Here is a 14,085-nt window from a genome sequence, read left to right as displayed (position 1 = left end):
ACGGGTTCATGGGCCGACGAGGAAATAACCGAGGCAAGCCCACGACATCCGTTACGGTTCCACCATGGAGATCATACGCGGTGGGGGGGGGGGGGGGGGGGGGGGGGGGCTGGAAGGAGCAAAGCCCCCGAGGTACATCGAATGAATAAGATGAAATGCGATCAAAATGCGACGGTCATATGTTACACGCGAATACGGCGATGAATGCGGGTGAAAAGACAGCAGCAACGGTAAAGTCTAGGAAAACTCGGAACACGGGCGCACTGTCTGGCGGGAGGCAACGTCTCCGCGAAGGATACAGGGCTGAAAGACATTCTTCCTTCCGCCCTTCGGCAACGGTACGGTGGGGGTTGGAGGCGGAGGGACCGGAGCACGGCCAAACGACTGGAGGGGAAGGGGAGATGGACGGAGAGAGGGGAGGAGAGGGGGGGGGCCAGAAGACTGCCGCACGTGATCGCGGCCACACAGGCTGGAGTTGTCAAAAGGTCACTACTGACAGTCTTCATCGGGTGGCGTCCGGCTTCTCCGTCGTTGGTCTCCTCGGGAGTCATGCACGCGCCAGGGGCGCACTCAGCGTACGTGGCACGACGCGGCGCCTTGAGGTATCGAAATTGTCCAAAATGACTTGGATGGACGTAATTTTGGCGGGCTACAATGGATGTTGGAGCGCCTTGAGTGTAAGTCTGAGCGGTGCCCCTCCCCCGAAGTCTTGCCTGGGAGCGCCCATGCAGCGTTATCGCAGGGCCGGCTGCGCAAACAAGGACGGGCTTGCCCAACAGACGGCAGGAGCTGTACGCTGAGTCGCACATCCTCACCAGCAACGTCACGGCAGGGGCGCGTCCAGTCCGAGGGGGGGGGGAGCGACGCAGACGGCGTTGCTTAGCAACAGTGAGGATCGTTGCTCAGAGCGTCGGCATACTTTCAGTTGGTGAGCATCATTGCAAGCGTCTGGGAGCCATGCATATTGCATGGTGCATACCCCCCCCCCCCCGCTTTTAATCCCCTGGAAACGCACATAACACAGGCCTCGCTAAGTCGTAATGATCTGGCGTTCCAGCAATGTCTAACCGCTAAACGGATTGTACCAGGTGAGGCGTCCATTTGCAGAAAGGACACTTTCATATCAGAGCGTCTGAAAGCCGTCTGAACACCGCAGCGATCCACTGGGCAGCCTGGGCGGTGAAAGAAACGAGGCCGGCTGCGTTTTAGTTCAAATGGCGCTCGATTTGTAAACAGGATGTGTGACCGCATCCGGGGAGTGGCGAGAAAGTTTGCATTAGTTTGTGACCATGCAAGGCAAGAAATTCAAAGACAGAAAGAGGAAGAGAGAGAGAGAGAGAGAGAGAGAGAGATAGAGAGAGAGAGAGAGAGAGAGAGAGAGAGAGAGAGAGAGAGAGAGAGAGAGAGAGAGAGAGAGAGAGAGAGAGAGAGAGAGAGAGAGAGAGAGAGAGAGAGAGAGAGAGAGAGAGAGAGAGAGAGAGAGAGAGAGAGAGGAGAGAGAGAGAGAGAGAGAGAGAGAGAGAGAGAGAGAGAGAGAGAGAGAGAGAAGAGAGAGAGAGAGAGAGAGAGAGAGAGAGAGAGAGAGAGAGAGAGAGAGATGAGAGAGAGATAGGTAGAGAGAGAGAGAGAGAGAGAGAGAGGAGAGAGAGAGAGAGAGAGAGAGGAGAGAGAGAGAAGAGAGAGAGAGGAGAGAGAGAGAGAGAGAGAGAGAGAGAGAGAGAGAGAGAGAGAGGAGAGGAGAGAGAGAGAGAGAGAGAGAGAGAGAGAGAGAGAGAGAGAGAGAGAGAGGAGAGAGAGAGAGAGAGAGAGAGAGAGAGAGAGAGAGAGAGAGAGAGAGAGAGAGAGAGGAGAGAGAGAGAGAGAGAGAGAGAGAGAGAGAGAGAACATGCGTGGTCACACAGAAAAAAATATGTATATCCTATCGTCAAATCAGCTTCCCTTCGTGGGCATGAATGAGTTCCCCTTCTCGCACTCTAAAACGTGCGGTCGTTTTAGCCTCGCTTTAGACTGATGCTGTAAAACCCCATGACTACAAAACCCAACTTCCACCAAAATATACAGCAACCACAGTCAAATAGATCCCCGTTAAGACCACGCTGAGCGTCTGTGTGTTGAAAGCACTGCCTACGATCACGTTCTCGCAATGGAGCTCGCGCAACCAATGCCACCGGGGTGGGGGGGGGGGGGGGGGCAGCGGGGCCAACACCGGGTGACCTCTGTGCTCACAGCCGGCCTGGGCGGGCGGGCCGGCCGGCCGGCCCAGGCCGGGTTCCCGGAATTCGACACGGTTCTGAACGCCCAGAATACGGCGGCCAGCGGCGGCGGCGGCGACGACGGCAAATGTGACGCAGGTGTGCGGCTGTAGCGCGCGCCAGCGGCAGATGCGGCGCAGGCGGCGCGCGTGTGCGCCTTCGTTAACGCGGCGTCGCGGCGCCGGCCGGCGGCGGCCGCGAGCCGGCGCTACCGGCGTGCGCTATGGGCAGCTGGTGGCGGCCGGGTTATGTGCAGCTACTGAGCGCGGGCCAGTGTGAGGCGGGCGCCACCCACCCGGAGGCGGTACTACGGGTACGCTCGCGGGGCGCGGGCCACATGTGAGCCGCCGTACAGACCGGCGGCGTGTTGCTGCAAGCTTCTGCTGCTGCTGCCGTCTGTCTGGCGGGCGGGCGGGGAGCGCGCGCACCTGGCTAACGGCGATCAGAAAGCCAGCCAGACAGACGCGCGGCTGGCGCCACCACCCACAGGAGTTCAGGCGCCAGCGTGGCAGGGGAGGGAAGGAGGTGAGGGGGGTTGAGCGAAGTTGCAGCGATAAAAATACCCTCATGCCTTTCTGAACAAAATGGATGCTGTGAAATTAAAAGCTTAATTGATTCTAGGACGATGGAGAAGAAGCATGAAAGGACTGGGGCTCCCACTGTAGGCCGACATTTTTAATTTACTGTGTGACACCATATTGACCACGGCATTCCATATACCACCATATATGGCTCCTTCGTTTCTCTTATGATAACTGCTTGCTGTGCCCCCCCCCCCCCCCTAAGAAGGCTAAGAATATCCTGGTTTCAACCCTATAAACCAACGAAGTGCTATTCCAATTTTTAGGTGCAATGCATTAACTGCTTTTGAATGGCGAAGATACCCACCAAAAAATTCTACAAAATCTTTTGAAGCGCATACCCTTCGAAACGGCCCAGCTACCTACCACTGCAAGCCGGCTGTCTACGGGTGGATTTTGCCACCTTTTTACCGAAAGTGTCACATACACACACACACGCAGGTGTTCGTGCCCGAAAGCCAAGGCTGGCGGAGGCTGGCAACAGGCGCGACGGCGTCCCCCCCCCCTTCCCCTAGGCACGACGGCGCGGCCCTGACGGTGACATCGCGCTTGACCTGACCTTGACCTTGACACTGCGCTTGACCTGCCCCGCCAAAGCCTGAGGCGATCCGACGATTGTGTCGGATGTGAGAAAGGGTCAAAGACGCGGCGATCACGCGAGCCGATTTCACTACCGAAAATGGAAATGCCAGCCATACCAGAATACGAATAGCACAGTGACAGGAAAAGGAACGTGTGAATTGCATTTGTCGCGAGGTTGGGCAGAGGTGAGCCCCCACTCTGGACAAAATAGGAGACACCTGAAAGGGAGAGGCTCGTGAACACATGTCTCGTCAGCCTCCAGGGCGGAGTTGCTCTCCTCTCCGGCGCCGCTGACAGGACAGGAACGCGCGAGACAGCGCGGACAAGGCACAGCCGGACCCAGATGGACGTGGGCATCGCACGGGGGGGGGGGGGGGGGGCACCGGAGCGGTAGAGATGGGCGGCGCAGGGAAGACACGTGTCAAAATCCCGCACCGCACTGCGGGAAGTCACGCGCCCGACGCTGCCGTCGCCCAAGATTCCCAATGAGGCGGATTAGCCGGGCAGGCCCAGGCGCCTCCTGTGACAACCGCCCCCTTACAACACCGGCGGTGACGGTCAACCGGTCCGAACGTCCGGGCCGGAGGGGGGGGGGGGCGGACCGGTTCCAATAGAGCTGCAGAGTTCACAAACCCGACGCCGCGACGGTAGCGTGACGCCGATCGGCTACAGGTGCCCGGATGCGGGCCTGACGACATTTGGCGGGTGCACACGCTGGTGCCATCAGATCGGATGTTTTCTGGTGCCGGGAAAGGCTCGGCACTGCCTGTGCGAGCACCACCGCTCCAGCACCGCCCGCGCTGGCTCCGCACCGACCGCATCGCGCCGGCTCGAATACTCGGGCCGGTACCGCACCCTCCACCGCAGCCGGCACGCGGTCCCGCATCCTGCACCTCTAGATTCCCGAATGACCACCCAGATGGGGAGACCTGCCGTGTCGCGCCGTAGCGCCGCCGCGGTGGCGCGCGTGTAGCTGTCAGCTGACGCCGCCGGCCACAGCACGCCGCATATCTGCCGCGATCGCCGCTGACCGACAGCAGGGGCCTTCGCGGCGTCTTCACTTTGCTTGCTCCGAGGGGCCTCCTCCACTGTGAACAGGCGCATCCGTCCCACCACAGCGAGATGGACAAAATTAATTGTCGCCCCTTTTTCCAAATCCTTGCAGCCGCGCCTGGACAGTCAGCCAGCCGTTCGGTCGCGATATAAAGAGAGCTATTTGCTAAAGCACACGTGGCTGGCTACTTGCACCGTGCAGCGACATCTTGGAGCAAAGTGTGCCAAGCTTGAGCGGCATCTGCGAAACCGGGCGAAGACCATTCGACGGATTGCGTCCGTGGATACACCTGAAATATTTGTGCCGCATAGGAGTATTGCCTCTATTGCATTCATGTGGGCCGCCCTTCCTAATACCTTGCTACATTTTCCACTTCACGCAATGTCCTCGCGCGCAGTTCCATCGACTCTGCCGGGCGCTTCCGAGCATCGATCTGAAAAATCCCGGAAGTATTCACTTAAATGGCGTCTGTCGATACCGCGCGAAGAAATTATGAACTGTCGCCCCACCGTAGGGTTGCGACGGACCAGCTTGGAGGCGTCATCTGAGCGCCAGCGCAGCTGGCCAGCTCGGCGCGTGAGCAGCTGGCCAGCTCGGCACGTGAGCAGCTGGCGAGCCGGCCGGACACCTCGTGCCCGCTCCGGACATGCCGGAGTGGCAGCAGCGGACAGCCCGGGTGGCGTGCGGCCCGTCGGTGATGAACCGGTTGGTGCGGACGCCGAGGCGTTGCACTGCTACAGTGGCTTCGCGGCCTCGGAAAGCGCCTCGCGAAACTTGACACAATCTGGGTGGAGGGCAGCGAGGTGTCATGACACTCGCGTGACACGTCAATGGGAGCGTGAACAGCCTCGGAGCGTGCTTGGAGGCCGTTTTCAGGCAAACTCAGAGTGTGAGAGTGCTGTGTACTCCGCGCACGGTAGCCGGAAGAGGCAAAATGGGTCCATGGGACTCCGCATGTTGCAAGTGATCGGTATCGAAAATAGATTCTGACGTCATAAAAACCGGATACTTTCTTTGCAGTGTCCAGGATCGCTGTAACCGGGAGGGGCGGAGCAGCCAAAGGCTGATCCCCCCCCCCACCCTTACCCACCCACCCCATTTTGGTGGGTCGGGGCACCTTGAAGGTAAAGGGGATAGGGGCACCTTTATGAGAACAAACTCGTCCTTCTGAGGACGAACTCGTCTTCCTAAAGACAAATATCCTAAGGACATGCCAACCAAAGACATCTAAAGACAACTCGTCCACAGACGACAAGCTCGTTCTCATGAAGACAAACTCGTCTTTCTGAGGACAAACACGACTTCCTACAGACGAAATAGTCCTCCTAAGAACAAGATCGTCCTCATGGTGACCCCGCCGCCTCGGGCCGACAGGACCTCCGCCGTCCCCGTTGCATGTCGTCCCTCTCGTCTGGGTGACGGCTGTCTGCGTCGCATCAAACCCCGCGGCCCAAGGACGGCCGGCGCCCCCGGTGACGTCACCCGGGCGATGACGTCACGGGGAGTGACGGGCCGAGCGAAGCGGCGGTGGACGCGACGGCGGCGGCGGGCGGTTAGGACGCGAAGCGGGGCTTCGCACGCGCGAGGCATGGGAACAGTGGAACAGGTGCACAGCGGTCCGCCCCAACTTTGATACTATCATCAGGGCAACATCAAATTACCAGGGCCCACTATCCGGGATGCACCTAGCTTTATCATAAGTATGTAACATCGTTCAAAATTCATCCCAACCCACATCCACCAGTTGCAACCTTTCAGTGTTGTCTTATCGCTGACAGGAGAGCTGCAGGAAACAGAAAAACGGGATGCCGGGTTGCTTGTTTGCTTGGTTGGTTGGGTGGTTGGTTGGTTGGTTGGGTAGTCGGTTAGTTGGTTGGTTGGTTGGTTGGCTAGTTGGTTGGTTGGTTGGTTGGTTGGTTGGTTGGTTGGTTGGTTGGTTGGTTGGTTGGTTGGTTGGTTGGTTGGTTGGTTGGTTGGTTGGTGGTAAGGCCGGAGGCTGCCGGTGTGGTGGCGAAAACGGTGCGGGTCTGCGACGTTATTTTGCCGCATTCAGAGTGGTGCAACCACGTTACGCGCTTTGTCTATGCACCCAACGTGATATACCCCGTGTGACTCACCCGAAAGATAAACCCAGCGCGAACCACCTAGTGTGACATATGGCATGCCTCGTGTGATGTATCCCGTGGAATTTCGTTTTGCGATACACCCATCGCCTGCACCCACCGACGCACCCCACGTCACACGTCACCCCGCGTGACGCACCCCTTGCTGTCCGCCGGGCCGCCAGCGTGACGTGCTTACCATTGAGAGCGATCCATTGTAGGACGAGTATGGGCTGTACAAGTAGCTGAACGGGTGCCGGTCGGCCAGCGGCTCGTACGGGCGACCTGAGGCCAGGAGCAGGGGTCACTCACACAAGGTCACACAACAGGTCACACGAAAGGTTGGCTTAGCATCGGGTCACCAGGCGTCTGGTCGCCTGGCGCATGTCCGGCATGACCCTCGCGGCACGTCCAACAGCAGCAAACTGGTAACCTGAAAATTAAACCATGGCAAAGATGTCGCAAAAGCACCAGCCTTCCAGAGCTTTGTACGTTCCTACATCCACGGGGTACGCATTTAAGCTACGTGAACGGAGACGAGAACTTCGAGACAGCTTCTGTGGGCGATGAGGGACTATAAATATAAAGTCTTCCGATCCCCACAAAGGAGACGTCAGCGGTTCACAAAACAACAACTCATGCCTGTCCCAGCTCCGCAGAGGCGATCACATAGCCGCAAGTGATCACACATACACGTGGGCTGGAACCCTGGGTGACGGCAATGGAGGCCTTTCGCGTCTGTTTTGTACGGTCTTGTTACACTTGAGCATTGATTCCAAACTAATTCCTGTGCACGCTCTGCGGCCCTATTAATACGGCGATGGATGGACTGCAACATTAGTACAACGCACACTGTTGTTGTTCGCGTCCCGTAACCAAAACAGGACGTCAATGACGTCACAAATTGCCATCGCACCAATCAGCACGCTCCTCGCTTTTTATTTGTCAATCGGGCATCATTTGGCGCCAAATTACCATCGCACCAATCACCGCGCTCCTCGCTTTTTATTTGTTCACCGCGCGTGATTTGCGCCAGGCGACGGGAGAAATCCTTGTTTGCGCTCCGCCCATACCCGGCAGCACCCCGCTCGGGTCACGGCGGGCCGGGCGGAGGCGGTCATTAGCGCGGACGCGGTTTTTGTGGGGTCACTATCGGCCCCACCTGGCCTTGGCCGTCGCCGCCAACAATACTATCACCCAGTCATCTTCGCGTTATTAAATTCCTCCCTCTAATGAGGTGGCGGCGTCCGCGCCGGATTTGTCCCCGGCATTTGGAGCGCGTCACGTTTGCCGCCGCGCGGTGTGCGGGCGGGCGGTGTGAATTTGGTGGCCGTAAGCGGGGATGTAGCGTAGCGTGCGCTTTGGAAAACGCACTCAAGTGTTTTAAAACGCGGAATTAAAGCGACACGTAACAATACCTCCGAGTGTGAAACCTAGACCCTAGACCTAGACCGCGTGCGAAACCTAGGCCCTAGACCTGGACCGCGTGAGAAACCTAAGTCAGGACGCCTTGCCAATGCAAAGTCGGACAGCCCTATGATGTATCCGAATTCAATTTTAGCAACCGGAACATGACATTCCACCCGCGTCGCCGTAAGCTTTACTCTGGGCGTAAAACTCAACTGACAGGTAACGTCAGATGCCGGAGAGCCGGCCAGCTCCTCTTGTCGAGATGTCAGTCAACCAGTCTCGTCCTTCTTGTCGAAATGTCTCAGGCTTGATGTAGTATACGTCACTAAGACTCTAAGTGGCATTTTAAGGAAAGGAAATCGACGGATCAAAGTCCTTATCCGCAAGAATAAAAACCCGTGCCCACGCGCCCAAGGCAAGCAAGCAAGCAACGTTGAAATATTATCGACTGGCTTGACTTGAGCAGCCTGCTTTCAGTCTGTAAGTAAAAGGCTGTCAGTGAACACAATGCATTTGTCAAGGATACGCAGTACCTCCATAAATTAATACACATGATCAGAACTTCAAAAAAAAAAAAATACCAATCGCACCAGGCCCACAAATGCCATCAATAGCCTGCACCGTCTCTCATGGGAGCCCGTAATTTTTCAGCCGCCACCTTCACAAATTAATTGCCCCACAACATTACACGATGATATGGACAAAATCTGGCTACAAAACACCGATTAACCTGTCGAGCGTCCAGGGCAAAAACCGAACGCCAGCTGTCACCGATCAGGGTGACCTCGGGCGTGCCATCGACAGGGCCCTCCGCCAGGCGCGGCCGCGGCGACCGCGCTCTACCCTGGACACCACAGCCGGGCACGTCTCGTTAGACCGGCGCCTCGACGCCCGAGGCCAAAAGAAAACCGCTTCGAAACGCGTGGTGCTGAGCGCTGAAGGAGTTTTCACGTTCAGTCTCAGATTGCAGAAAAGCGACTGCATTTTGGCAGACTCACGGCAGTTTGAGCATGTTCTCGAACACCACGCGCGACTAGTTTCCAGGTTTCCGATCTTGAAATTACCAGTTGGTTTGCCGAACAGGTGGTTGCGTGCTGCCGCTAGAACTGGTTTCGTTGGGAGTTTATTATAAACCACGCGGAGCGCATGACTCTGCAAGCGTCCATACGCAGCAAGACGCAGCTAAGCATCCAGATATACCCCGCGAAAAAGGATACCAGATTATTCGCCCATCGAGTGAGCGAAGCGAGCCTGCATAGCCGCTGACCAGGTGGTGGCACTGTATCGGCTCGGTCCGCGGATGGTCAGGCGGTCAGCATTCCCCATTATAAGGTGAGCTGCCAGTGCCCAGGCATTAATTCGCCAACAAAGTCGTTTGTTATCATAGATGGTTCCCGAGACAAATCACGGGTACGAAATTATCCTTGGCACTTTTGCATGCTTCTTGCCCAAAAATTCGTTTTGCTAGTGACTTGAAATGACAATTAACCTACATCCATCGAAATAGTACCTCAGCGACGAACTTTTTTCATGGCGGCTCTAGGTTATATGCCTGCCAGTCCTCTGAAAGAAGCGGAGGTAGTGGAGGTTGGATGTTTCAGGGCGCGTCGCCGCCGAGGCCATTTTCCGTCCACAAAGGAGCGGAGCTTGAAGCGGAGCCTCGCGAGCCACCCCAGGACTGGGTTGGTTCCCGCATTACCCGCCAGGGGACGAGGGGAATCCGACGGGCCGGTAAACGTTTGGTTCCCGTTATCAAACGCTTATAAACATGACGGCGATCAGACTCCCACTCTGATTAATTGCCAAACTTTTCCATTAGGGTCCACGGCGGCTCCGGCCACACAAAAACCACTGAGCCTCTGTACACACTACGGCACTGGGCGGGTCAAACGCCCGGCTAAAAACACCAAAATAATCAATTACTTCCATAAATATCGAGCGAAGCCGAGCTAGCGCCACGCTACCCGACCCGAGATCCAACGTCGTGAGGCCTTTTAGATGATGATTAATTAATCGACGCACAAAGCAGTAAATTGTGCGAGCCCCGCGGGGTGCGTGAGATCGCAGCGCCGAATGGCTGTCCGCGGCAGCCTCCGGCGCGAGGTGAATCACGGCGAAGCGCCGCCGCACCCTCGCTCGCTCATGAGGCGGACATGACCCGCCAGCACGCGCAGGTGCTTCGCGATCTGCGCGAGCTGGGCTTTCCCGGGAGGTTGTCTGGACGCTCTATTTCTAGAAGGCAGACTGTGGTGCCGCAACGCACCAGTTCGACCCGGTCGATGTAGGAGATAACGCTCCCCGCTCGTGCAATTGGAAGTTTGCGGGCGTTGCATTCCGCGCCGCAGGAAGGTCGATGACCTTAAGCCATACACCAAACCGCACCACCCCCTCGGCAAAACAAATCGCCCAAGTTCAAAATTGTGTGCCAATACCGCAGCGTTACAACGAAGGGTTCGCAGGTGCAGGTATGACAGGTATGTATGACAGATCAGGTGCGAGTGTGACAAATCGGTCACGTCGTGCCTCATTCATCCCTGCTCGTCGAGCAAATCCGATGGGCCCAGCCCTAAAAGCTCGAAACAAGACAGTCGCCTTTTCCTATACAAAGGCGCACACGAGCGCTCTTTGTAGCCGTGAGCGTTGGGTCGGCGTTGGGGAATTCGCCGCGATTGGCTCCGATTGGCTGCCGTTTCTTTTTCTCCCATGGTATGATTGCTTGCTTGTGAGATACGACAGGGGGTAATTTCACAGGGCGATTGTTTGGCCTAATTGGTCGAGCTCAGCTCTGTTAACCCCCACGCGGGGTATTAATTTGCCCTTCGGTTTTTAAATGCTCCTTACAATGGACGATGTATCAATCGGAGAAAAGCGGCTGGTTCTTGGGTGAATGCGAGCTTTTGTTTCTCCCCGTATCGAATGGAGAACAGGAAATTTAGCTGTCCATTTCACGCAGTCCGGGTCAACAATGGCTTACTTCGTGTTCGCTCTGGTAAAACGAAGCCGGCAATGCGCTGAAATATCCTGAGGAGAAACTCAATAATGTGCAGTCAAAGAGAATTTGGACCAAAAAACGTTGAAAGCAACACGCACGTAGGACCCGAGACTACACTATCTACTTCTTATGTGATAACTGAATGTAGCAGATGTACACTCGGTTAAACTGCATCAACTGTTTGCCCGATTCGTGTTGGAATCACAGTTTTTGCCTTATCATGTTCAGCCTGCTACAACGTACACTGAGCGGTTCAAACCAATGTGATAATTCTACGCCAGCCTGTCGCTTAAATGGCACTAATGGCTTTGTATCGTGTCGTGCGGCGCTGTGTCACGACCACCAGAGGTCAGTTTGCCCACTTTGTCGGGGAAATTACGACCTCTTCGGCGCCACGCATCACCTATTCCGCTGGCTCATTCGGCAGAGCCAGAACACGTTCGTAAGCAATTTTCATTACCGGTGACTTGAAGATTCGCTAACTGGCGCGCTTTGCCGGAAACGCTTTTTAAAAAAACTATGCAGTTATTTTGTTTTCTTCTGGCCCTGTACACAGCTCCATCCCCTCTATCTCGAGTGCACCTGAATGTGTGTCTGAAAACGAACCTTAACGTTGATGGTCGTTCAGTGTTGTCAGTTTTCTATCTGGCTGAATGAGCCAGCCAAATGGTAAGCATGCCTTGGGTGTCTCGGGTGTGATGTCTTTACATGGGGGTCGGGATCACATGGGGACCTGCCCCGCTCCTGCCGCGTTTGGCGCTCACTTTGACACCAACCCGGCGTGCTAAAGCGACTGTCCCGCTGGGGGACGGGGAAGGGGGTCGGTTCTTGCCGGCTTTTATTGTTTTGCGCCTGTTATTTGACTTCATTTGCCTGGGCGTTTGGACTTCGCCAGACAATTATATTTTGCGCCTTTCCGCATCCGCCCCCACGCTTGCCTTACTGGTAGCTGACTCGCCGATAGGTTCTTAAAAGATGCATCCATGCTCACTTCACTGGCGAAACTCAATAAACAGAGCTGAGTTGGCGCTGGAGTTGAAATAGTAAAACTTCACATGACCCGTGGCGAGTGTGTAAAAATAGCGTCTCCCAGGCCCGACGTCCGGTGCACCGCGGCTCACGTACACAGCGTCCCCCCCCCCCCCCCCACCCCATGACATGCCCCGCACTTTTTTCTCGCTAGGCTTTTCTGTGCCACGTGTGGCGGGTTGCCCGCACCCAACAGGCATTCCTGAGGGGTGGTGGACTTACCCAGAGGCCCGAACGCCGACCCGCCTTCGTTCTCCCGATTAGAGCCGACATCGGTTGTTTTCTGAAATGGGGGCAGGACGCGGGTCAGTCAGAACCAGGCAGACGCCTTCAGCCCAGCCCTAAACAGTCAAGTGGCCGCCAGGCAGCGCTCGCCAACATAACTCCCGGCGAAGTCGGCTGGCGCCCGCCGTGGCAGCACACGCGGCGAACTTTGGCCGGCGCTTTTTATGGCGTCGGCGAGGAGCGTGTCTGTGTAAATAACGCGAGACTGCTGCGACGGGCAGTGGGATGACCAGCGGAAACAGCGCTGCCCGCGGGCCGGCGGTCACCGACCAGCCTCGCGCAGTGCACCGGCCCGTTGGCGTGCACCCGCACTACTCAAGGTCCTCCCGCAGAACCAGTTCCAGGCAGAAATGGTGGCCGCGAGACCCCGCCGCCTCCGCCGCGGCCGCCGGCCGACGGCGGGTTAAGACAGCCGCGCGGAAGGCTGATGCCAGGCAGCTGAGCATGAGTAGTTTCTGACCAACGCCGCGACGGCGCTGGAGACCTACCGTCTCCGACTCGGTGATGAGGCTGCTTTTGTCCTCCGTCAGCCCGTCCTCAACGTTCAGGTCCTCCGCGCCGAGGTTCTCTTCATCGTCCTCCTCGTGCTTGAACACCTTGACCTCGTCGGTCGAGCCCTGTTCGTCGCCGTGCGGCATGGCGCCGCCGATCGCGGTCCTACTCGCTCACACGAGCCGCGTTCACCCACGCACCACGAACATCGCCGGCCCGCGCGCGCACACTGGCGCGGGCGGCGGCGGCGGCGGCCGGCGGCGCGCGCGGCGAGTCTACCCACGTGCCGACCAATCAGCGGCCGCCTCAGATGCCGGCAGGTAGCGGCGGCCGCGGCACCGTCTGAAGTGGGAGGGTGCTAGAGCTTCCGAGGCGGCGCGCGCGCGCCCGCTCGCGCCGACGAACGTGCCGACGCCACCGCGGCACCTCCGCGCCGGAGATGCCGAGTTGTGCAGGTAGCGGGGGATTTTTTTTACGAGGCGAGTGTTTTAGAACGGCGTAAGGCTGCCTGACATTCGGCGCTTCAGGTGTTTTCAGTCGACAGGTGCGCGTTGCGTCGACGGTTTTTTATATCAACTTGGCTGTTTTTTGCAATTCCATTACACCTGTCCAAATGTGATCCTTGGCCCCCCTTCCTCCGGTTTTTTAATTCAAGGTGTGTTATGTCTGTCTCCATGCCTTTGGTATGGATGAGGTTATTTCCCAGTGAAAATCTGCATCTATGAGTCGTGCTTATTGTATCTATGCTTTGTACCTATGCATTGCGTTGCGTCTTGAAATGTTGCACCAATGCATCTGTTTGCCTGCGCACTGTCAAAAGACATGAGCTACACACCAGGATTAATTTGCTCTTCGTTGTCTTTATTTGCTGTGTTGCCTGAGCTGTTTTCCCTCGTCGAGTTTGTCAAGCGAATCATCTGTTCAGATTTATCTGCCATGTTCTTCAATTTCTGTTCATCCTTCATCTTCTGTGTGTAGTGCAAAATGTTTTGTTGTCCGTAAGACAACGCCTAAGCTCTCTCTTTCCCCTTTCCAAAGCTGAACCCAGGCTGACTATGTATATTCAAGTGTCACACACCTTTGATCTTGTGCCGAGGAAATTGTGACACCTGTGGGAACTATTCGTTCATTGACTGCGACTTTTTGCAGGCCTCTTGACATGTGTACGGTTGAAGGAAGAAGTGTTTGCAAGTAACGGTAGCAGGAGAATAGCTGTCGTTCCGTCCCCAAACCCAAGACGGCATTGGAAAGCAGCATTTTGAAACAGCCTTGGTTATCTCCTAAGTGGCAATGACGAACAAAAATA

The 14,085-nt window shown here is 56.5% G+C and overlaps 1 protein-coding gene across 1 annotated transcript in view; it reads right to left on the bottom strand.

Moving 5' to 3' along the window:
• LOC119104486 (uncharacterized) overlaps positions 1-12,994 on the bottom strand; it is a 73,857-nt gene extending 60,863 nt beyond the window's left edge. Inside the window, exons 1-3 of the mRNA XM_037228199.1 lie at positions 12,776-12,994; positions 12,225-12,285; positions 6,771-6,856 (exon numbers count right to left, since the gene is read on the bottom strand). Coding sequence (XP_037084094.1) covers positions 6,771-6,856; positions 12,225-12,285; positions 12,776-12,925 — 297 coding nt within the window. The 5' untranslated portion in view covers positions 12,926-12,994. The remainder of the gene's footprint in view (positions 1-6,770; positions 6,857-12,224; positions 12,286-12,775) is intronic.
• Positions 12,995-14,085: the final 1,091 nt, after the last annotated feature.

This window comes from Pollicipes pollicipes, unplaced genomic scaffold (genome assembly GCF_011947565.3).
Source record: "Pollicipes pollicipes isolate AB1234 unplaced genomic scaffold, Ppol_2.1 Scaffold_6052;HRSCAF=7182_pilon_pilon_pilon, whole genome shotgun sequence".
Taxonomy (NCBI): domain Eukaryota; kingdom Metazoa; phylum Arthropoda; class Thecostraca; order Pollicipedomorpha; family Pollicipedidae; genus Pollicipes; species Pollicipes pollicipes.
The sequence above is the reverse complement of the archived record's forward strand: the minus strand, read 5'-3'. Positions and strand labels throughout refer to the sequence as shown.